Source organism: Oratosquilla oratoria, chromosome 26, assembly GCF_046742065.1.
Source record: "Oratosquilla oratoria isolate Oo_2021 chromosome 26, ASM4674206v1, whole genome shotgun sequence".
Lineage (NCBI taxonomy): Eukaryota > Metazoa > Arthropoda > Malacostraca > Stomatopoda > Squillidae > Oratosquilla > Oratosquilla oratoria.
This window is the reverse complement of record NC_134802.1, coordinates 1,104,167-1,128,322: the sequence shown is the minus strand read 5'-3', so window position 1 is coordinate 1,128,322 and position 24,156 is coordinate 1,104,167. Positions and strand designations below refer to the sequence as shown.

The 24,156-nt window shown below is 40.8% G+C and overlaps 1 protein-coding gene across 6 annotated transcripts in view; it reads right to left on the bottom strand.

Moving 5' to 3' along the window:
- The window catches only part of LOC143039359 (FHF complex subunit HOOK-interacting protein 1B-like), a 367,378-nt gene that overhangs the window by 83,037 nt on the left and 260,185 nt on the right, over window positions 1-24,156 (bottom strand). For all 6 annotated transcript variants that reach the window (XM_076209245.1, XM_076209249.1, XM_076209250.1 and 3 more), the window contains one exon: window positions 18,971-19,873. In XM_076209245.1, the coding sequence (XP_076065360.1) occupies window positions 18,971-19,873 (903 nt within the window). The remainder of the gene's footprint in view (window positions 1-18,970; window positions 19,874-24,156) is intronic.

The following is a 24,156-nucleotide window of genomic DNA, read 5'->3' as shown; positions in this document are numbered from 1 at the left end:
TTATCAATTTGAATTGAAATATCTCTTTCCTTTTCCTATAATGTACATGTACATGAGTGGAAAATGTTTAAGAATATAAGAAATCCTCAGATATTTCTTTCCCTTGGTTTTCAAGGGAAATATCTTTTAAGAATACTGGCGAATATCTTTTATCATTTGTTTAGCATAATGCTTTAAAAAAAGGCCATTTACTTATAGTATTGCTGTAAAAAATCTAGGCTTTTGATTTGGCTAGGTGGTTATCATAAGATTTCTTCTTCCATCTTTCTCTCTGAGGTCTGTGTGTTATCAATATATTATTATTCTCTGCTTCTTTTCCCCTATTTTTTTTTCTTCTCAATCATGTATTTTCCTAAGTAGTTCTTTCTTTATGTTCATACATACATACATATACCAAAGGTTTTTTCCCCTTACACGGGGGGTAGCCAAAAAGAAAAAGCCATTCCCACCCATTCCATTCCCTACATATTCCACTCCCCTCCACCCTCCCTCTTATCTTGGCACCTCCTGGATGACGGGTCATCCCTGCATCCTGTCCACTGCGCTGGGTCAGAAGCAATGTTGCAAGACATAGCACATCCACAGCAAGGCCGCTTCATAAATTCGGCGACCCCCCCCTTTGGGCTACGTCAAATTTTTTCTCATACATACTTCCTCAACCCCCATCCCTCACCCACTCCTCCTCATCCATCAAGGCATCATCCATACACAACCCTTCTCCATTCACCTGTCTTCTGTCCTCTCCCGTCCTTCCTCAATAGACATTCCACTCTTTTGTAATGCCCCTTTCACCCCATCCATCCATCTCATCCTAGGACATCCCCTCATATTCACTCCTTCCACCTCTGCCTTCCACACCTCTTTTACTAATCTTTCTTCACTCATTCTTTCCATGTGTCCAAACCATCCTAATACTCTTTCATCAACCCTATCTCCCAGCTCCCTTTTCACCCCTGTTCTCCTCCTCACCTCTTCATTTCTCACTCTACATAGCCTAGTAACCCCTATCATACTTCTCAGACATTTCATCTCAAACACATTCAAACTACTTTTCTCTTCCTCTCTTATGTTCCATGTTTCTGCCCCGTACAGTGCTACTGGCACAATAACTCATTCATATAACTCCTCTTAGCATCCATTCCCAAATGTCTATTTCTCATTACACTTTTTAATCCACCAAGGCATTTACTCGCTTCTCTCAATCTACATTCTACCTCCACCCCCACTCCCTTTCCTGCCACATTTGCACCCAAGTATCTAAAACTATCCACTTCCTCCAGTTTCTCACCCTCAATGCTCACTTCCAGCCTGCTGTCACTCTCTCCCCTTGTACATCTCATCACCTTACTTTTGCCCACATTTATCTTCAACTTCTTTCACACACCTTCTCAAATTCTGTCACTAACATCCTCAATCCCTCCTCTGATCCTACTACAAGCACAGTGTCTTCAGCAAACAACAACTGGTTTATTCCCCACTTTTCTCCATTTTCTTTAACCATCTCCAATCCCTGACCCACTCTCCTTGCACCACCCCATCCATGTATAGATTGAACAGCCAGGGTGACATAAGACATCCCTGACGAAGTCCCACCATTCACTCTCTCCATTTCTAATCCTAACACAAGCTCTACTACTCTCGTAAAAACTCTTGACTGCTCTTAAAAGCTTTCCTCCTATCCCATATATCTGCAGTACCCCCCACAGTACCCTGTCGAAAGCCTTTTCCAGATCCATAAAAGCCCAAAAAACATCATTACCTTTTCCTAAAGCTTTCTCACATATCTGTCTTACCACAAAGATCTGATCTACACAACCATTACCTGTCCTAAAACCACACTGTTCCTCACCAATTACTCTCTCTGTTCCTCTCCTAATCCTCTCAATCATGATCCTCCCATATGCCTTCCTAACTACACTCAACAAGCTGATCCCTCTGAAACTACTACACTCACACTTGTCCCCCTTTCCCTTGTAAAGCGGAACTATACAGGCACTCCTCCAGTCCTCCAGCACTCTACCCTCTCTTAAACAAACATTAAATAACCTCACCAGCCAGTCCACCATAACTGTACCTCCTTTCTTCAGACATTCTGCATGGCATCCATCCAACCCAGGTGCCTTACCTGCTCTCATCATCTTAACAGCTGCATTCACTTCATCTTTCCCTATTTCTCCTCCATTTTCCTCACTCAACACTCACATTTTCTTAGTGCTTCCCTCTGCAACTACCTTTCCCTCCCTATCCTTCACATTTAGCAACTCCCTAAAATACTCTACCCACTTCCTCTCACTGCCTTCTCTTCCATTTTCATCTCTCCATCTGCACCTTTTACCTCTTCTTCTCTACTTGATTCGCCTCTTCTTCTTTCAATTTCTTTCCAAAACATCTTTTTATTGCTTTCAAAATTTTATGTCATACTCTTACCCCATTTCACATCTGCTCTCCTCTTTGCTTCCTTTATCTTATGCTTAACTTCCCTTCTCTTTACTTTGTACCTCTCATACAATTCCCTCGTCCTAATTTGTGGCCAATCTATGAATGACTGCTTCTCATCTACACCCTTCTTTGCTTCTTCATCACACCACTCACTACCCTTCCTTCTATTTCCTCCTGCCCTCCTTGTTCCACACACCATCTTTGCACACCCTATGACTCCCTTCTTGAACCATCCCCATTCCTCCTCCACTCCTAATTCTACTCTATCCTTCACTCCCTTCCACTCCTCTCTCAGCTTCTTATACTCATTCTCCTTTTCTTTCTCATTTAAGCAGTTCACTCTAAGTACCTCCCTACCTTCTGCCCTTTTCCTCTTTCTCCACCTATTCTCCACTCTCAATTTACTTTCCACCAGAAAATGATCTGATATTCCCCCACTCTCCCCTTAGAACATGTACATCCTTAACTCTTCCTACCATACTCCTGGTCACCACTATATAGTCCATTACTCTATCTGCCACCCTTCAATCCACCACCCTCTCCCATGTGTACTTATGCTTGACTTTCTTCCTAAACACTGCATTTGCTATCATCAACTCTCTTTCTAGACAAATCTCTACCATCAATTCTCCACTACGATTTTTACCTGGAACTCCATACTTCCCAATCACGTCTATTGGTTCATTTCCTACCCTAGCATTAAGGTCTCCCAATACAACTACATTGACATTTCTCCCTAATCCCTCTATGCACTCATTTATATCTACCCAAAAAGCCTCCCTTTCCTCTACGCTCTTCTCACTACCAGGCCCATACGCACTTACAAAAACCTACATCTTCCTTCCCAGCTTCACCTTCATCCATATCAACCTTGATGAAACCTCCTTCCACTCCACTACATGCTTACTTATCTCTTCACTTACTAGTATAGCCACCCCTTCTCTTACTCGTCCCCTCTTGACTCCTGAGTACCTCCCAGCTACACTTCCAAACTCACACTCGCCCTTCCCTTTCATTTTAGTTTCACTCAAAGCCAGCACATCCATCTTTCTTCTCTCAAACATACTGCCTATCTCTTCCCTTTTACTCTCATCTGTACCACATCCACACACATTAAAAGACCCAAACCTTAGGGTACTGGATGGAAAACTCCCAGACCCTCTTATGCCTTTTCTTTTTTTAGGAATGTCCCCTTTGGGGCTACAGGTAGTAGGACTCCTAACCCCATCCCCTGTCCTGTGTTTTTGTCACCTGTTACAACTCAAGTGGAAAGACTTGGTGGTAGCATTCTCTTCCCCCACCACAGGGGGGGGAGGAAAGAATTCCTAAATTTAATATATGGCCTGAGGCACTCAACATGATCACTATTCACTGAATACAATGGCGATATATGACAAATGAACAGAATCCGTGATATCACTGCTAAACAGGTAGTGCCACAAGTAGGTTTTAGAAAAATGCCTGAAGCAGATATTTTGAAGACAATATAATTTCAAATTGTAATACGTAAAAAATTAAAGAGTTTTGTGTAGTTTTGTGTGGTTACACTTCAATAACATTAGTGCCATATATATATATATATATATATATATATATATATATATATATATACATCCCCGTCTGGGGTATTGGCTGCATGTTATTGTGGCAAAGTGGCATGCAGTTGATACTTTAGGGTCTATATGGGGCGCCCCTACAGACCAGAGCCACACATCATTTTGGCTGTGATAGAGGAAAACTCTATTCATAGAGAAATGATGACACTTTTATACTACAACTGTCCCTCCGTTATGCTGTCCCCTAACCCCTTGTTACTGTCCTGTATAAATTTCTCTGAATGTTCATTTCCTTTTTCGCCTACCTTCCCTGTGGTGGGGGAAAAGAATACAAAGGATTACAAAGGCAGAGCATGCCACCAAGTATTTCCACTTGGATCGTAAGAGGCGAGAAGAAAGGGACGGGGATTGGGACTAGGCATCCTTCTCCTTGTAGCCCCACAGGGCACATTCCTAAAAGAAAAAGCAAAGGCATAAGAGGGTCTGGGAGTTTTCCGACCAGCACCCTAAGGTTTGGGTCTTTTAATGTGCGTGGATGTGGTACAGATGAGAGTAAAAGGGAAGAGATAGGTAGTATGTTTGTGAGAAGATGGATGTGTTGGCTTTGAGTGAAACTAAGCTGAAAGGGAAGGGCGAGTGTAAGTTTGGGAGTGTAAGTGGGAGGTTATCAGGAGTGAAGAGAGGGTGAGGGAGGGAAGGGGTGGCTATACTAGTAAGTAAAGAGATAGGTAAATGTGTAGTTGAGTGGAAGGTTTCCTCAAGGATAATGTGGATGAAGGTGAAACTGGGAAAGGAGATGTGGGTTTTTGTAAGTGCATATGGGCCTGGCAGTGAGAAGAGCGTAGAGGAAAGGGAGGCTTTTTGGATTGATTTAAATGGGTGCATAGAGGATTTAGGGAGAAATATAAGTGTAATAGTACTGGGAGACCTTAATGCTAGGTGGAGTGAAGGTGGAGGTAGAATGTAGATTGAGAGAAGCGAGTAAATGCCTTGGTGGATTAAAGAGTGTAATGAGGAATAGACATTTGGGAATGGATGCTAAGAGGAGACTGTATGAAGGAGTGATTGTGCCAACAGCACTGTATGGGGCAGAAACATGGAACATAAGAGAAGAAGAGAGAAGGAGTATGAATGTGTTTGAGATGAGGTGTCTGAGAAGTATGATGGGGGTTACTAGGCTAGATAGAGTGAGAAATGAGGAGATGAGGAGGAGAACGGGGGTGGAAAGGGAGTTGGGAGATAGGGTTGATGAAAGAATATTAGGATGGTTTGGACACATGGAAAGAATGAGTGAAGAAAGACTAGTAAAAGAGGTATGGAAGGCAGATGTGGAGGGAGTGAACATGAAGGGACATCCTAGGATGAGGTGGATGGATGAGGTGAAGGGGGCTTTGGGGAAGAGGGGAATGTCTGTTGAGGAAGGATGGGAGAGGACAGAAGACAGGGGTGAATGGAGAATGGTTGTATATGGATGACGTTGTGATTGCATGAGGTGGAATGGGCGGGGGGATGGGGGGTGAGGTAGTATGTGTGAGCAAAATTTGACGCAGCCCGACACTGCTTCTGACCCAGGGCAGTGGACAAGGTGCAGTGATGACCCGTCATCCAGGAAATGCTTAGATAAGAGGAAGGGTGGAGGGGTGTGGAGTGTATTCAGTGATGGAATGGGTGGAAATGATTTTATGCCTTTTCCTGTTTTGGCTACCTCCCTTGTAAGGGGGAAAAAACCTTGGTATATGTATGTATGGAAATAAACTCTTCTGCTGGGATTCGAACCCTTGCCTGAGTGGCTTGCGTCTTTATAAGACAAGGACCGTAACCACTACTCCATCCTGACCCTACAAAAGGAAACGACTTAGTTCACGGCCCAGTCGTTCTGCCGAGCGCACCCGGGTGGAGCGTGTTATGTACTGTATTTCATCAAATCCTTTATGCAGGCTAGTCTTCCGACAAATGTTTTTTGTGTCAATTGACATTTGGAAATAAACTCTTCTGCTGGGATTCGAACCCTTGCCTGAGCGGCTTGCGTCTTTATAAGACAAGGACCGTAACCACTACTCCATCCTGACCCTACAAAAGGAAACAACTTATTTCACGGCCCAGTCGTTCTGCCGAGGGCACCTGGGTGGAGTGTGTTATGTACTGTATTTCATCAAATCCTTTATGCAGGCTAGTCTTCTGACAAATGTTTTTTTGTGTCAATTGACATTTGGAAATAAACTCTTCTGCTGGGATTCGAACCCTTGCCTGAGCGGCTTGCGTCTTTATAAGACAAGGATCGTACCACTACGCCATCCTGACCCTACAGTACATAACACGCTCCACCCGGGTGCCCTCGGCGGAACGACTGGGCCGCGAACTAAGTTGTTTCCTTTTGTAGGGTCAGGCTGGAGTAGTGGTTACGGTCCTTGTCTTATAAAGACGCAAGCCGCTCAGGCAAGGGTTCGAATCCCAGCAGAAGTGTTTATTTCCGAATGTCAATTGACACAAAAAACATTTGTCGGAAGACTAGCCTGCATAAAGGATTTGATGAAATACAGTACATAACAAGCTCCACCCGGGTGCCCTCGACGGAACGACTGGGCCGTGAACTAAGTCGTTTCGTTTTGTAGGGTCAGAATGGAGTAGTGGTTACGGTCCTTGTCTTATAAAGATGCAAGCCGCTCAGGCAAGGGTTCGAATCCCAGCAGAAGAGTTTATTTCCAAATGTCAATTGACACAAAAAACATTTGTCGGAAGACTAGCCTGCATAAAGGATTTGATGAAATACAGTACATAACACGCTCCACCCGGGTGCCCTCGGCAGAACAACTGGGCCGTGAACTAAATCGTTTCCTTTTGTAGGGTCAGGATGGAGTAGTGGTTACGGCCCTTGTCTTATAAAGACGCAAGCCGCTCAGGCAAGGGTTCGAATCCCAGCAGAAGAGTTTATTTCCAAATGTCAATTGACACAAAAAACATTTGTCGGAAGACTAGCCTGCATAAAGGATTTGATGAAATACAGTACATAACACGCTCCACCCGGGTGCCCTCGGTGGAATGACTGGGCCGTGAACTAAGTTGTTTCCTTTTGTAGGGTCAGGATGGAGTAGTGGTTACGGTCCTTGTCTTATAAAGACGCAAGCCGCTCAGGCAAGGGTTCGAATCCCAGCAGAAGAGTTTATTTCCAAATGTCAATTGACACAAAAAACATTTGTCGGAAGACTAGCCTGCATAAAGGATTTGATGAAATACAGTACATAACACGCTCCACCCGGGTGCCCTCGACGGAACGACTGGGCCGTGAACTAAGTCGTTTCCTTTTGTAGGGTCAGGATGGAGTAGTGGTTACGGTCCTTGTCTTATAAAGACACAAGCCGCTCAGGCAAGGGTTCGAATCCCAGCAGAAGAGTTTATTTCCAAATGTCAATTGACACAAAAAACATATGTATGTATGCTTTCTGTTTATTACTTTTATAGTTTCCCTTGCTTATCATTGTTCATTAATTGATTTCATTTGTATATTCATACATTTACTGTTATCTTACATTTTCAAAATGCCCCCAACTTGTGGTCACTTTACTAAGCATTTTTTTTATTTACTTATTTATTTATTTATTTTTTCATTTTACCTCTTCCAGGTTTAATAGGTTAGAGGACAATATGAAGCCTTTGAGGAAAGAGGTAGAACATTCATGCTGCGAATTTGGTGAAAAATGCCATGGATTTCGAGAACCACTGAGAGCTAGTAAACTCCAGTAAACCCTAGTCTGTCACTCCTCCACTTGTAAACAATAACTTTTCCCCTCTCTCAGGACTCCATTGAAAATCTGTTTAGAAACATAAAAAAGTTACAAAAAATAAATGTGAAAAATTGGTTCCAGAGACAACTTTTGATAGATTCCAAGTACTTATAAAGGAGGATGACAACATCCATGAAGCAATGTTAGTTGGTTACTCATGCAAAATGTCTAAAAAAAGAAAAGAAAAGAAGGTACAGTGGTAGTGCACTGGCTGGTAAGGTTACTAGATGTTTGTTTGAGAGGATAGAGTGCCAGAGGACTGGAGGAATGCCTGTATAGTTCCACTTTACAAGGGTAAAGAGGACAAGTGTGAGTAGTTTCAGAGGGATCAGTTTGTTAAGTGTAGTTGGGAAGGCTTATGGGAGGGTTTGGTTTTGATTAACAGGATTAGGAGAGGAACAAAAAGAGTAATTGGTGAGGAACAGTGTGGGTTTAGGACAGGCAGGGGTTGTGTGAATCAGATTTTTGTATTCACCAGGTTGTATTATACAGGAAAAGATCTATGCTCATAGTGACACGTCTTTGTATCATTCAGCATCTAGTTTGTTCTTAAATTCTTGTATTGTATTTGCACACACTGTTGCCTCATCCAAGTTGTTCCAGATATCTACCACTCTGTGTGGGAAACTATTTTCAGATGTCTTCTATAACTATCCTTTTTGAGTTTCTTTTCATGTCCTCATTTTTTTCTTATCCCACTTTAATAAATCTTCTCTGTCAAGGACTTCCATCCCTTTCGAAGTCTGTAAATGACCAGTAGATCTCCTCTTTCTCTTCTTTGTTCCAGGGTTGGTAGTTCCAGTTTGGCCAATCTTTGTGTGTCTATTTGGAGTGTTGGTGCCATCTTGGTTATTGCTCTTTGGATTCTTTCTAATTTCTTTATATTCTTTTTTGTACTGGGTGTCTATAGTGTCGCAGCGTATTCCAATTTGGAAATGGATACTAAGAGGAGATTGTATGAAGGCGTAACTGTGCCAAAGTAAAAGGTAAAAGGTGCAGATGGAGAGATGATAATGGAAGAGAAGGCAGTAAGGGGAAGATGGGCAGAATATTTTAGGGATTTGCTTAATGTGAAGGAGGATAGGGGAGGAAAGATTGCTGCAGTGGGAAGTGCGAAGAAAATGAGAGTAATGAATGAGGAGAATGGAGGAGAAATAAGGAAGGATGAGGTGAAGGCAGTTGTTAAGATGATGAAAGCAGGTAAGGCACCTGGTCTGGATGGATGCCATGCAAAATGTCTGAAAAAGGGAGGTACAGTGATGGTGGACTGGTTGGTGAGGTTATTTAATGTTTGTTGGAGAGAGGGTAGAGTGCCGGAGGACTGGAGGAGTGCCTGTATAGTTCCTCTTTACAAGGGAAAAGGGGACAAGTGTGAATGTAGTAGTTTCAGAGGGATTAGCTTGTTAAGTGTAGTTGGGAAGGCTTATGGGAGGATCTTGATTGAGAGGATTAGGAGAGGAACAGAGGGAGTAATTGGTGAGGAACAGAGGGAGTAATTGGTGAGGAACAGTGTGGATTTAGGACAGGTAGAGGTTGTGTAGATCAGATCTTTGTGGCAAGACAGATATGTGAGAAAGCTATAGGAAAGGGGAAGGATGTTTTTTGGGCTTTTATGGATCTGGAAAAGGCTTACGATAAGGTAGACAGAAAGGCACTGTGGGAGGTTATGCAGATATACGGGATAGGAGGAAAGCTTCTAGGAGCTGTCAAGAGTTTTTATGAGAGTAGTAGAGCTTGTGTCAGGATTAGAAATGGAGAGAATGAGTGGTTCGAGGTAAAGGTGGGACTTCGTCAAGGATGTGTTATGTCGCCCTGGCTGTTCAACTTATACATGGATGGGGTAGTGCGAGAGGTAAATGCAAGGGTAGTGGGTCAGGGATTGGAGATTGTTAAAGAAAATGGAGAAAAGTGGGAGGTGAGCCACCTGTTGTTTGCAGACGACACTGCGCTTGTGGCAGGATCGGAGGAGGGATTGAGGAAGTTGGTGGCAGAGTTTGGGAGAGTATGTGATAGAAGAAAGCGAAAGATAAATGTGGGTAAAAGGTGATGAGATGTACAAGGGGTGAAAGTGGCAGTAGACTGGAAGTGAGCATTAAGGGAGAGCGACTGGACGAGGTGGATAGTTTCAGATACTTGGGGGGAAAGGTGGAATGAAGGTAGAGGTAGAATGTAGATTGAGAGAAGCGAGTAAATGCCTTGGTGGATTAAAAAGTGTAATGAGGAATAGACATTTGGGAATGGATGCTAAGAGGAGACTGTATGAAGGAGTGATTGTGCCAACAGCACTGTATGGGGCAGAAACATGGAACATAAGAGAGGAAGAGAGAAAGAGTTTGAATGTGTTTGAAATGAGGTGTCTGAGAAGTATGATGGGGGTTACTAGGCTAGATAGAGTGAGAAATAAGGAGGTGAGGAGGAGAACAGGGGTGGAAAGGGAGTTGGGAGATAGGGTTGATGAAAGATGGTTTGGACACATGGAAAGAATGAGTGAAGAAAGACTAGTAAAAGAGGTATGGAAGGCAGATGTGGAGGGAGTGAACATGAGGGGACGTTCTAGGATGAGGTGGATGGATGGGGTGAAGGGGGCTTTGGGGAAGAGGGGAATGTCTGTTGAGGAAGGACAGGAGAGGACAGAAGATAGGGGTGAATGGAGAATGATTGTATATGGATGATGTTGTGATGCATGAGGTGGGATGGGCGGAGGGATGGGAGGTGAGGTAGTATGTGTGAGCAAAATTTGACGCAGCCCGAAGGGATTTCTGCCCGTCTTCTCCTTTTATGCAATGGGGGGACGGAGAGGGGGGGTCGCCGATTTAATGAAGCGGCCTTGCTGTGGATGTGCTGTGTCTTGTGACACTGCTTCTGACCCAGGGCAGTGGACAAAGTGCAGGGATGACCCGTCATCCGGGAGGTGCTAAGATGAGAGGGAGGGTGGAGTGTATTCAGGGATGGAATGGGTGGGAATGATTTTATGCCTTTTCCTTTTTGGCTACCTCCCTTGTAAGGGGGAAAAAGCCTTGGTATATGTATGTATGTAAATAAATCGCAGGTAAAGTTGGTGAAAATATAAAAAAAATCAAACATGATGGAAATTAAAAACCAAATGAATGAAGACAAAGAAAACAAAAAAATATTTAAAGAAATAATCAAAGAACAAATGAACAAAAGTACAAAGGACACAGTAATAGAAGTAATAAAAGAAAAAAGATTGGGTAAGAGACACAATAGATAAAAAAAAAAGTATTGTAATCTATGGTATCAAAGAAAAGCATGGTCTAATAAGGTTCCAAAGGGAAAAAGAGGAGAAGAATATAGTGACAGATACTAAAAGAAATACAAGAGGAGGGACAAGGACATGATAAGGCAATAGAAGATATCTATAGAATGGGCAAATATTCTGAAGAGAAGAATAGACCTCTTAAAATAAAACTTAATTCACAGAGAATAGCAGAAGAAATATTATCGTACATAGGGAAACTAGCAAAAAGTAAAAACTACAAAAATCTAGGGATAAAAAAAGGAATGGGCAGGGGGATGGGGGGTGAGGTAGTATGTGTAAGCAAAATTTGACACAGCACGAAGGGATTTCTCCCCGTCTTCTCCTTTTATGCATGGGGGGACGGAGAGGGGGGTCGCTGATTTAATGAAGTGGCCTTGCTGTGGATGTGCTGTGTCTTACGACACTGCTTCTGACCCAGGGCAGTGGACAAGGTGCAGGGATGACCTGTCATCCAGGAGATGCTAAGATTAGATGGAGGGTGGAGGGGTATGGAGTGTATTCAGGAATGGAATGGGTGGAAATGATTTTATGCCTTTTCCTTTTTGGCTACCTCCCTTGTAAGGAGGAAAAAGCCTTGGTATATGTATGTAAAAAAAGGAAAAAGAAAAGGAAAAAACACCTGAGGAGGAAGCTAAGGAAAAGAACGAAAAAAGAATAGAAAAAGAAATGAAGGAGTTTTTTTTGGAGAGTGATAGACTTGAGACTGAGGAAATGGTACATAAGAGAAAAGGAAATGCAGGAGAAAGAAGAAAAAGAAAAAAATTGAAGATATCATATACCAATATAGACGGATTGATATCAGGAATAGATGAATTGAATGACTATCTAGAACAAGAAAAACCAGATATAATGGGGATTGTGGAGACAAAATTGAAAGGATCATTACCACCAAATAGTGTAGGACAAGGAGTATATAATTGTTGGTACAGAAATAGAGAAACAAAGCAGGGTGGAGGAGTGATGTTATTAACCAAGAAAGGCCTAAATGTGACAGAAATTACAGAAGGAGAGAACAATGTGGAATTGATTATGATAAGAGTTGAGGATAGTGATATGAAAAAGAGAAAATATGCAGTGATTTATGTCCCACCCAAAACTCGCGCATGGAATGAAAGTGAACACTCTAAAATGCTGGAAGACACAAGAAATACACTAAATGAAATACTAAAGAAAGAAGGAAATCTGGTAATTATGGGTGATTTTAACTCGAAAGAAATATGTTGGGAAGAGATGACTGTGAAAGGTGAAGATCACTGGGGAAACATATTACTGGAAATGACCATTGATTACACATTGACGCAATGGGTCAAGGAAAACACCAGATATAGAAATAACAAAGACCCCTCAAGATTGCATTTGATATTCACTTCAGAACCCAAAATTGTTGATAAAAACGAATACAAGACACCAATTGGAAAAAGTGATCACATTCTAATGGAACTAGAATTAAATGAAGAAACGAATATAGAAATAAACGAAAAACACAGAAAAGGAAGACTAATGTACAACAAAACAGATTTTGAGAAACTTAGAAAATTCTTTCAAGAAGCAAATTGGAATAATTTTAATAATGATGAAACAAAGGTGGAAGAGAAATGGACAATTTGGAAGGAAATTTATAATGAGGGTGTGAATAAGTATGTACCTAGACAAAAACATGAAAGGGTATATATAAAATCCTGGTATAATAAAAAGTGCAGTGAGGCAAAATACAGAAGAGATAAAGCCTGGAAAAGATGGAAGAAGAAAAGAAAAAAAAAACTGAGAAATGGAAATTATATACCAAACTAAGAAATGAATATGTAAAATTACGTAGAGAAGAAAAAAGAAATTATGAAAAGGACATAATAGATAAATGTAAAGATCAACCTAAACTATTTTATAGATATGTAAACGGCAAACTAAAAAATAAACAGGAAATACACAAATTACGTCAAGGTAATAGAGAATACACAGAAGATATAGAAATGGCAGATATTATGAACAAACATTTCAAATCTGTATTCACCAAAAAGGAAAAAAATATACAAAACTGGGATAAAAAAAAAAAAAAAATTGAAATAAGATTTCCTCCACTAAAGAAAATAAACATTACTCAGAATGAAATAAAGAATCAAATACTAAAGCTCGACGTTAACAAGTCACATGGACCAGACGGAGTTGCAAACTGGATACTGAAGGAATGTATAGACGAACTAACAGGAAAAATATACAAAATAATAGAATGCTCTCTCAAAGAAGGAAAACTACCAGGAGACTGGAAAAATGCCAATATAGTGCCAATATATAAAGGGGGAAATAAGGAAGACCCAACAAATTATAGACCGGTGTCCCTAACAAGTACAATAGTCAAAATTTGTGAGAATCATCAAAGATAGATGGACAAAATATCTGGAGGAGAATAATATACTGAACCCGAGGCAATTTGGATTCAGACAAGGAAGATCATGTACCACCAATTTAATTTGTTTCTATTCAAGATTGATAGATATATTGCAGGAAAGGGATGGCTGGGCAGACTGTGCATTCCTGGACCTACAAAAGGCATTTGATAAGGTACCACACAGAAAATTACTATATAAACTGGAAACAATAGGAGGCATACATGGAAAACTATTGAATTGGATGGAGGACTTCCTACATGGAAGAAAATCTAATTTGGAAAAAGCAAGAAGAGAATAACAGGACAGTATAAAATTTATGGAAAAGAGGTAAAGAAATTGAATTCTGAAAGGGACGGAGTAATTATCACCAAAGACCAGTCGCCGAATAAACATATAAATAAAATAGTAGGAGAAACAAACAATTTGTTGAGATCAATAAAGGTGGCCTTTAAATACCTGGATAAGGAAATGATAAAGAAAATATTCCAAACACTGAAAGGCCAAAACTGGAATATGCAGTGCTGATATGGTCACCCAGTACAAAAAAGAATATAAGAAAATTGGAAAGAATACAAAGAGCAACGACAATGTTGGTCCCAACATTTGCAAACCTAACATATGAACAAAGACTGGCCGAACTGGAATTGCCAACCCTGGAACAAAGAAGAGAACGAGGGGACCTAATAACCATCTACAGAATTATGAAAGGAAAAGAATGCCTTGATAGAGAGGACCTATTAAAATAGGACAGAGGAAAAACAAGAGGACATGCAATGAAACTCAAAAAGGATAACTATAGAAAAGACCTGAAAAAGAACAGCTTCCCAAACAGAGTGATAGATATATGGAACAAATTGGATGAAGAAATAGTGTGTGCAAACACAATACAACAATTTAAGAACAAACTTGATCTTGCGAGATACAAAAATGGGTCACCACGAGCATAGCTCCCCTTCCCGTATAATACAACTAGGTAAATACAAGCTTGAGCAAAAGGGGCCTTCGGGAGGAGTATGAGGCTGTGTTTGATCAACAAGAGGCCTTGGGCATTATTGAACCCATTACTGAATGAATCCCTGGCCAAATCTTTATACCCCATAGACATGTGCTCAAGAATGATGATCTTGCCACCTCTAAAATAAGACCTGTTTTCAACTGCTCTCTCAAAATATGAAAGGCCCCTTCCTTAAATGAGGCTGCATTCCCGGGAGTTGATTTGATGAATAACCTCCTCTTTCTCTTGTTGTACTTCAGAACCAACAATTTTGTCATTTTAGCTGATATTATGAAAGCCTTCTTGCAGATCCATTTGAAGGATGAAGGTGATCATAATAGGTTCTGTTTCTTTAGGACGATTAACAACCAATATATTCCTTACAGATATAACACTATTATTTTTGGTTTCATCTGCTCTCCCTTTATACTGAATTTCATCATCCAGCATCATCTTTCCGTGCAGCCTGACTCTCAAACTGCCTCCTTAAGGATAAATTCTATGTAGACAATCTGATCTACACCTCCAATGAATTTTGTTCACTCCCTGCTATGGTTGAGAGGATTAATAAGATCATGCTTAACCTCTTCACTCCGGGGCACATGGCACGTCTGGCAGCATTAGCTGTTGCGTCATAATAATCGCATTATAAAATATAAAGTCAGTGCTCAATCGTTTGTTCTCTTTCACCTGTGTATTTTGATAACCATAGAAAATTGATGAAGCCAGTCTAGAGAGAATGGAAATTACGTAGGTACGACTACAATAAATATAATCAAGATGGCGACGTCGGCATCATCGAGTACCCACTTGCTTCTCATGCCGTCTACATAGGCGTCACCGTATGGAAGTGGTTAATGGAGGTTTACCTCTCAGGGAGTGGACATGCAACTATACTTTTGTTCTCTCTGTTCTTGAACAAGAAGTCATTTGCAATAAGGAAGAGGTAAAGATGTTGGGATATATTCATAATAAAAATTATGATACCTTGAGAATCAAGGATGTTTCCCACAAAGATGCCTCAACTGAGACAATTTTTGTCTTTTTTGGCTTCTACATTTGATCCATTAGGTCTTTTTTCTCCTGTGTTATTACAATGAAAAATTCTAATAAGGGAGATGTGCAAAAAAAATGGTAGATTGAGATTTGAAATTGGATAGCGAGTTGCTTACAAGATGGAATAAGTTATGTGAAAACTTTCGGGAGGTTAACGACTTATCCTTTAAAAGAAAAACCTTCTGTTCAGAATCTCCCCTTAAGTAATTTGTTTTTGCTGATGCTTCTACAGAAGCTTATGGGTATGCCATCTATGCAGGGCAAAAAAGAAGAGAGATAAAGGAGTCAAATGGCTCTCTTCTATTTGCCAAGGTCATAGTGACTCCTATAAAACAAAGAACATTGCCTTCTCTGGAGCTTATGGCAGCTTTACTATCTTTAAAATGCCTCAAAACTATTTTTGAGGAGGGACTGGTGTCTGCCCCACTGGTTCATTCTGTTGTACTCTTTGTTGATAGTGAAATTGCTCTTTCTTGGATTCTAACCAACGAGGCTTCTATGAAGAACATATTTGTTAACAAAAATATTGAAGGAAATTTCCAATCTTTTGGAAAATTTCAAAGCCAAATATACTATTTCCTTTACTTATGTTCCTTCTGAACATAATATGGCTGATTTTGTCACCTAACCTTGCAGTGCTGGGGGGTTTAAGGAAAGATTCATTTGGTGGGTATATGGACCAGAATGGTTGTTTAGACAAAAGATAGGGGTGAATGGAAAATGGTTGTGTATGGGTGATGATGTGATGCATAAAAGGGAGTGGGTGGGGGATGGAGGTGAGGGGGTATGTCTGAAAAAATAATTTGATGGATCCCAAAGGGATTGCTTCCTATCTTCTCTTTTTCTGCATGAGGGGACAGAGAGGGGGGTGTCACCGATTTAATGAAGCAGCCTTGCTGTGGATGTGCTGTCTCTTGCAACACTGCTTCTGACCCAGGGCAGTGGGCGAGATTCAGGGATGACCTGTCATCCAGGAGGAGCCAAGATAAGAGGGAGGGAGAGGGGCTGAATGGGAATGGAGTATGTGGGGATGGAATGGGTGGGAGTGGATTTTATGCCTCTGTTTTTTGGCCATCTCCTTTGTTAGGGGGAAAGCCTTTGGTTGTATTGCATAAACAAAAAATAATTCATACAAAGAAGTTTCTGAGTTATAAACAAAAATGTGACAAAAATACTGTTACTGAGATGAGGGAAAAAAAAAAAAAAAAAATCACCCTCTGTATAAAAAAACATTAGCACAATAAATGACAAATGCATAGATACTGAAAAAAATGACATATTATAAATGAAGTTCAGCATTTTGTAAGTGATATTTCTCACATTTACATTACATGCAGCCAATACCTCGTCTCAGGTATTGGCTGCATGTTATTGTGGCAAAGTAGCATGCAGTTGATACTTTAGGGTCTATATGAGGTGCCCCTATGGACCAGAGCCACACATCATTTTGTCTGTGATAGAGGAACTCTGTTCATAGAGAAATGATGACACTTTTATTGGCTTTTATTGAGCCATTATCCCTGGGGCATTAGAGAAACAGTGATTAATGTTGGAACTGTAAATGTTAGATAGAAAGCTAGTCTTATGCCATGTCCCTTTAAACAGGGACATCTCCTGTTTGAGATATTTTTTTCAAGTATTGATAAAAAATAGTAAATGATGCCATATGAAGCTCTTACTTCACCAGTATATTGTGCATGCTTCAAATTATTTTTCCACAAGTTTTCGTAAAATTATAAAAAGAAAAAGAAATTTTTTGCATATTTGACAGACATCCTTAATGGATTTCCCCCATCCCATACATCACAACAACACCTGTTGACCATGCTGCTTTCATGTATATTATAGTAGTACCAAAAAAACTATCATTCAAAGAACTACTTCACATTTGTCAACAAAGTACTTAATGTCTCAACAAAACAACTACTTAATACACTCAACCATCGATTTAACAGATCCTCATTGATATTTTAGAAGCAATGGAAAAAACCTGGATCAACCCAATAGTACATATTTTTCAATTTAAAAGTCCCATACACTGAGTGCAGCAGATACAAATGCAGCAATACTGTACGAAAACTACTATTTATAAAGTTGACCACTGTATTTATGACTGAGCATGTACATTTATTCCATATCTTATTATTTTTTAATGGAGAATGGTTGTGTATGGATGATGTTGTGATGCATGAGGTGGATGGGGGGTGAGGTAGTACGTGAGCAAAATTTGATGCAGCCTGAAGGGATTTCTCCCCTTCTTCTCCTTTTATGCATGGGGGGACGGAGAAGGGGGGTCGTCGATTTAATGAAGCAGCCTTGCTGTGGATGTGTTGTGTCTTGCGACACTGCTTCTGACCCAGGGCAATGGACAAGGTGCAGGGATTACCCGTCATCCAGGAGGTGCTAAGATAAGATGGAGGGTGGAGGGGTGTGGAGTGTATTCAGGGATGGAATGGGTGGGAATGAGTTTATGCCTTTCCCTTTTTGGCTACCTCCCTTGTAAGGGGGAAAAAGCCTTGGTATATGTATGTATGTATTATTTCTTATGTACTTGGGGCAACCAAAGGTGAGATGGATGGATGGATGGGGTAAAAGGGGCATTGGGAAAGGGGGGAATGTCTGCCGAGGAATGGGGAAGACAGAATATAGGGGTGAATGGAGAATGGTTGTGTATGGATGATGCTGTGATGCATGGAAGGGAGTGGGTGGGGAATGGGGGTAGAGAGGGAGTATGTGTGAACGATATTGTGACACACAACAAAGGGATTTCTCTACATCTTCTCTTTTTCTGCATAAGGAGACAGAGAGAGGGGATTGCTGATTAGATGAAGAGGACTTGCTGTGGATGTGCTGTGTCTTGCTACATTGCTTCTGACCCAGGGATGACCCATCATCCAGCAGGAGCCAAGATAAAAGGGAGGGAGGGGGGATGAATGGGAGTGAAGTATGTGGGGATGGAAATGGTGGGAGTGGATTTTATACCTTTGTTTTTGGCTACCTCCTTTTGTAAGGAGTAAAAAGCCATTGGTATATGTATGTACATGAATGTATGTATTAGCTGCATTAGGCATAGTGAATATTTGTAATCATCTAAACTATGTCATCTGCATTTTGAGTAAAATAGAAAATGGTAAATTTAACAGCAATTGACTCAGAATAAATTTTTGAGTCTCCCCCCACTATACAATCATGGCATACCAACCCATCTTTACAATCCTTGGTAAGCCTGATATCAAATTATCTTGAATCTATCACAGTTACATTCTATTTATATTTTTCCAATGTACATGTATTTCTAATAGCCATATTATAAGTTTTACTTAATTTTGTATTTGATTTATAGTATCATTTCAGCTTTTGGTAAATCTCAGAAACTTTGGACAATCAAAAATATCAGATCAATGTTCTTCCCATTTTATCTGTTAAATCGAGGGATGGGTGTATTCACCAATATCATCAAATGCAGAAATAACACTTACTTTATTATGAGAATCTCTTGTACTAACATCAAATATCTTGTGGGCAGAAAATACTTGCTCTAATTCCCTAAAAGTTTCTTCTATATCTAATAGTTCTGTTGGTGTTTTTGATCTCTGTAATATTGCCATAAATTCTTTATCATCTTCATATTCCTCAGGCCTCTTCTCATCAGGTAAGCTATGCTGACTGGGTGAGCCTTGCCCTTCTGAGGAAGCTCCTCCACTGTGTATTGGAGATGAATCCCTTGATACACGAATATTGAAGCTTTCATAACCACTACTTTCCCCCAAAGAATCCATTGCCTCTTCCCCATGTACAACCACTTGTTCTTCCACACCTTTATCCCCCTCCTCTGCTACACTAGATGTGGCTATACTTTTCTTTTCAGCAATGGTATCACAGGTATCACAGTTGGTATTGAGCACATTCCCTTTGTCACAGAGTGTCCTTCCACTTATCTGTCTAGGTAAATCTGCAATATTTGATTTTTCATTATGACCATTTTCACTGGTAGACCTTGTATATGATTTGGGATCTGAATGTGACCTTGGTTTTGGGTAGATAATTGTTGGAGTTGCCCGAGCATTACCAAGAAGTTCTACGGCTTGGGTCGGTGATGGATTTTGTCCATCATACTGCCAAACCCAACATGAGCAAGCTTCATTGCAGGCAGCTACTCTTGCTCTTGCTTCCTTTAAATAATCTAAAAATGAGGAATTCACATCATACGATCCAGTATCCTCTTCTGAGGAAGAACAAGTAGAAGTGCTGGACAAGGTTCTTCTATGTTGGGGTACTATTAATGGAGATGTAGGAACCTGTGTGGAAGTTGGAGCATCCACACAACTTCCAAGATTGGTACTCATTTCCCTTTGCTTTGGTGTACTGAAGCCATCTTGATTCTGTAAAAGATAAGAGTTACCAGAACTTACATAAATGTTGCCAAAATAAAAAAAAGGAAGAAAATAATGAAAACTGGGATAATTACATCACCTCCATTAATGTTAAAATAGGAACTGGAATACACATAAAAACTTTGCAAGATCATTAAAAAAAATCACTCCAAACCAATCTTCAAACTGGATCCAATAATCTGTACCTACTTGTGGTGGTCCTACAAAATGGACACCAGAATCATCTCCAATATGAAATAATGGTAATTAAGGGTTTTATGTTTCTGGATCCTAGAAAATCCAGCTATTTTTGGGGTGTGCCCTACTATAATCATTATTTATGCATGGATAAAATCAATTATATATTCTATTTCATTACCTTATTATATATTCATTATATATTATATAATTATATATTCTATTTCATTGTCTTGCGACACTGCTTCTGACCTGGGGCACTGGACAAGGTGCAGGGATGACCCACCATTCAGGAGGTGCTAAGATAAGAGGGAGGGTGGAGGGGTGTGGAGTGTATTCAGGGATGGAATGGGTGGGAGTGATTTTGTGCCTTTTTCTTTTTGGCTACCCCCCTTGTAAGGGGGAAGAAGCCTTGGTATATGTATGTATGTATTTCATTACCACTATATGATGATGATGATATGGTTTAATGTCACAAACTCCCTCCTATCGGAAGGCTAGGACAGTGCCCCTCACAGAGGATTTTGTAGCGTGGAATTTAATTAACCATGCCTTTGTTTCAACTTTGCCGGTGGCAGGATTCGAACCGCCATCACCTCAACCTTCGCCACAAGTAATGACACCCTAACCCGCTCAGCCACTGAGTTTCCACTATATACATATACACACATATACCAAAGGCTTTTTCCCCTTTACATGGGAGGTAACCAAAAAGAAAAAGGCATAGAAACCACTCCCACCCATTCCATCCCCTACATACTCCACTCCCCTCCACCCTCTTCCCTCCCTCACATCTTGGCACCTCCTGGATGAGGGGTCATCCCTGCATCTTGTCCACTGCCCTGGGTCAGAGGCAGTGTCACATGACAGAGCACATCCACAGCAAGGCCGCTTCATTAATTTGGCAAACCCCCCCCCCCCTCTTCATCCCCTCATGCAGAAAAGGAGAAGACGGGGAGAAATCCCCTTGTGCTGCGTCAATTTATTTCCCATACATGCTACCTCACCCCCCATCCCCCACCCCCTCATGCATCACAGCATCATCTGTACACAACCCTTCTCCATTCACCCCTATCTTCTGTCCTCTCCCATCCTTCCTTAACATTCCTATCTTTTGTAATGCCCCTTTTACCCCATTCATCCATCTAATCTAGGATGCCCCCTCATATTCACTCCTTCCACCTCTGCCTTCCACACCTCTTTTACTAATCTTTCTTCACTCATTCTTTCCATGTGTCCAAACAATCCCAATACTCTTTCATCAACCCTATCTCCCAACTCCCTTTCCACCCCTGTTCTCATCACTTCCTCATTTCTCACTCTATCCAGCCTGGTAACCCCTATCATATCTTCTCAGATATTTCATCTCAAACATATTCAAACTCCTTCTCTCTTCCTCTCTTATATTCCATGTTTCTGGCCCGTACAGTGCTGTCAGCACAATCACACCTACATATAAACTCCTCTTAGCATCCATTCCCAAATGTCTATTTCTCATTACACTTTTTAATCCACCAAGGCATTTCCTCGCTTCTCTCAATCTACATTCTACCTCCACCCCCACTCCTCCCTTTCCTGCCACATTCACACCCAAGTATCTAAAACTATCCAATTCCTCCAGTCTCTCTCCGTTAATACTCACTTCCAGCCTGCTGCCACTCTCTCCCCTTGTAAATCTCATCACCTTACTTTTACCCACATTAATCTTCAGCTTTCTTCTATCACTCTCCCAAACTCTTTCACACACCTTCTCAAACTCTGCCACTTAATTTCTCAATCCCTTTTCTGATCCTGCTACAAGCGCAGTGTCATCAGCAAACAACAACTGGCTTATTTCCCACTTTTCTACATTTTCTTTAACCATCTCCAACCCCTGACCCACTACCCTTGCATTAAACTCTTACACCTCCCCATCCATGTATAGATTGAACAGCCAGGACAACATAACACATCCCTCACCAAGTCCCACCTTTACCTCAAACCATTCACTCTCTCCATTTCTAATCCTAACATAAGCTCTAATACTCTCATAAAAACTTCCAACTACTCTTAACAGCTTTCCTCCTATCCCATATATCTGCAATACCTCCCACAGTGCCTTCCTGTCTACCCTGTCATAAGTCTTTTCCAAATCCACAAAAGCCAAAAAAACATCCTTACCTTTTCCTATAGCTTTCTCACATATCTGTCTCACCACAAAAATCTGATCTACGCAACCTCTACCTGTCCTAAAACCACTGTTCCTCACCAATTACTCCCCCTGTTCCTCTCCTAATCCTCTCAATCAAGACCCTCCCATAAGCCTTCCCAACTACACTCAACAAGCTAATCCCTCTGAAACTACTACACTCACACTTGTCCCCCTTTCCCTTGTAAGGTGGAACTTTACAGGCACTCCTCCAGTCCTCCGGCACACTACCCTTCCTTAAACAAACATTAAATAACCTCACCAGCCAGTCCACTACAACTGTACCTCATTTTTTCAAACATTCTGCATGGTATCCATCCCAACCAGTTGCCTTACCAGCTCTAATCATCTTAACAGCTGCTTTCACTTCATCTTTCTCTATTTCTCCTCCATTTTCCTCACTCATCTAATTTATTTCCATTATATGCACCCATTTTAAGAGGGGGGTGAATGTGGAGGGAAAAGGAGTGGAGGTGGAGGTAGAATGTAGATTGAGAAAATCAAGTAAATGCCTAGGGGGATTAAAAAGTGTAATGATAAATAAACATTTGAGAATGGATGCTAAGAGGAGATTGTATTTACCTAGTTGTATTATATGGGAAGGGAGCTATGCTCATAGTGACCAGTCTCTGTATCTTTCAGCATCTAGTTTGTTCTTAACCCCTTCCATACGGTGCCGCACACGTAGGCGTCATGGGGAGCGAGTGTATTCGCGAGGCTGCCATATCGGCGTCTTGATTATATTTATTGTAGTCGCCCCTCCATAATGACATTCTTTCTAATTCTTTTGTAATCGCATTTTCTATGGTTATAAAAATTCACGGGTGAAGAGAGAACGATCGATATGAGCGGTGACTATATTTTATGATGCGAGTATTATTACGACACGTCGTACGGCTGGCATTGGCTGCTGCCACCAAGATCTAAGTCCATGACGCCTACGTGTGCGGCACCGTATGGAAGGGGTTAAATTCTTGTATAGTTTTTGCACACAATGTTGCCTCATCCAATTTGTTCCAGACATCCATCACTCTGTGTGTGACACTATTCTTTTTTCAGATCTTTTCTATAACTATTCTTTCTAAGTTTCTTTTCATGTACTCTTGTTTTCTTTTATCCCACTATAATAAATCTTCTCTGTCAATGACTTCCATCCCTTTAATAATTCTGTATATGGTCAGGGTTGGTAGTTCGAGTTTGGGCAATCTTTGTTCATATGTCAATTTAGAAAGAGTTTGCCATCTTTCGTGTTGCTCTTTGAATTCTTTCTAATTTCTTTACATTCTTTTTGGTACTGGGTGTCCATAGTGTTGCATTGTACTCTAATCTTGGTCTTATCAGTGTGACTAATATTTTCTTTACCATTACCTCATCCAAGTAGTCACAGGCCGCTTTTATTGGGCTTAGTAAACTGAAGGTTTCTCCAACTATTTTGTTAATATGCTTGTCTGGTGACATGTCTTTGTTAATAATTACTCCTACATTCTTTCCCAAGCTAACTTTTTTTTACTTCCTTTGTACCAATTTTATATTACCCTGATATTCTATTTTTACTTTTTCCAAACTTCATTATACTACATTTCTTGATGTTGAAGTTCACTTCCTACTTTGGCTCCCTTTCCAGACTTTATCCAGGTCTCTCTATAGTGATTTACAGTCATTTTCTGTACTGGGATATTTGGCTGCATATTATTGTGGCAAAGTAGCATGCAGTTGATACTTTAGGGTCTATATTGGGTGCCCCTACAGACCAGAGCCACACATCATTTTGTCTGTGATAGAGGAAAACTCTGTTCATAGAGAAATGATGACACTTTTATACTACGACTGTCCCTCCGTTATGCTGTCCCCTAACCCCTTGTTACTGTCCTGTACAATTTCTCTGAATATTCATTTCCTTTTTCCT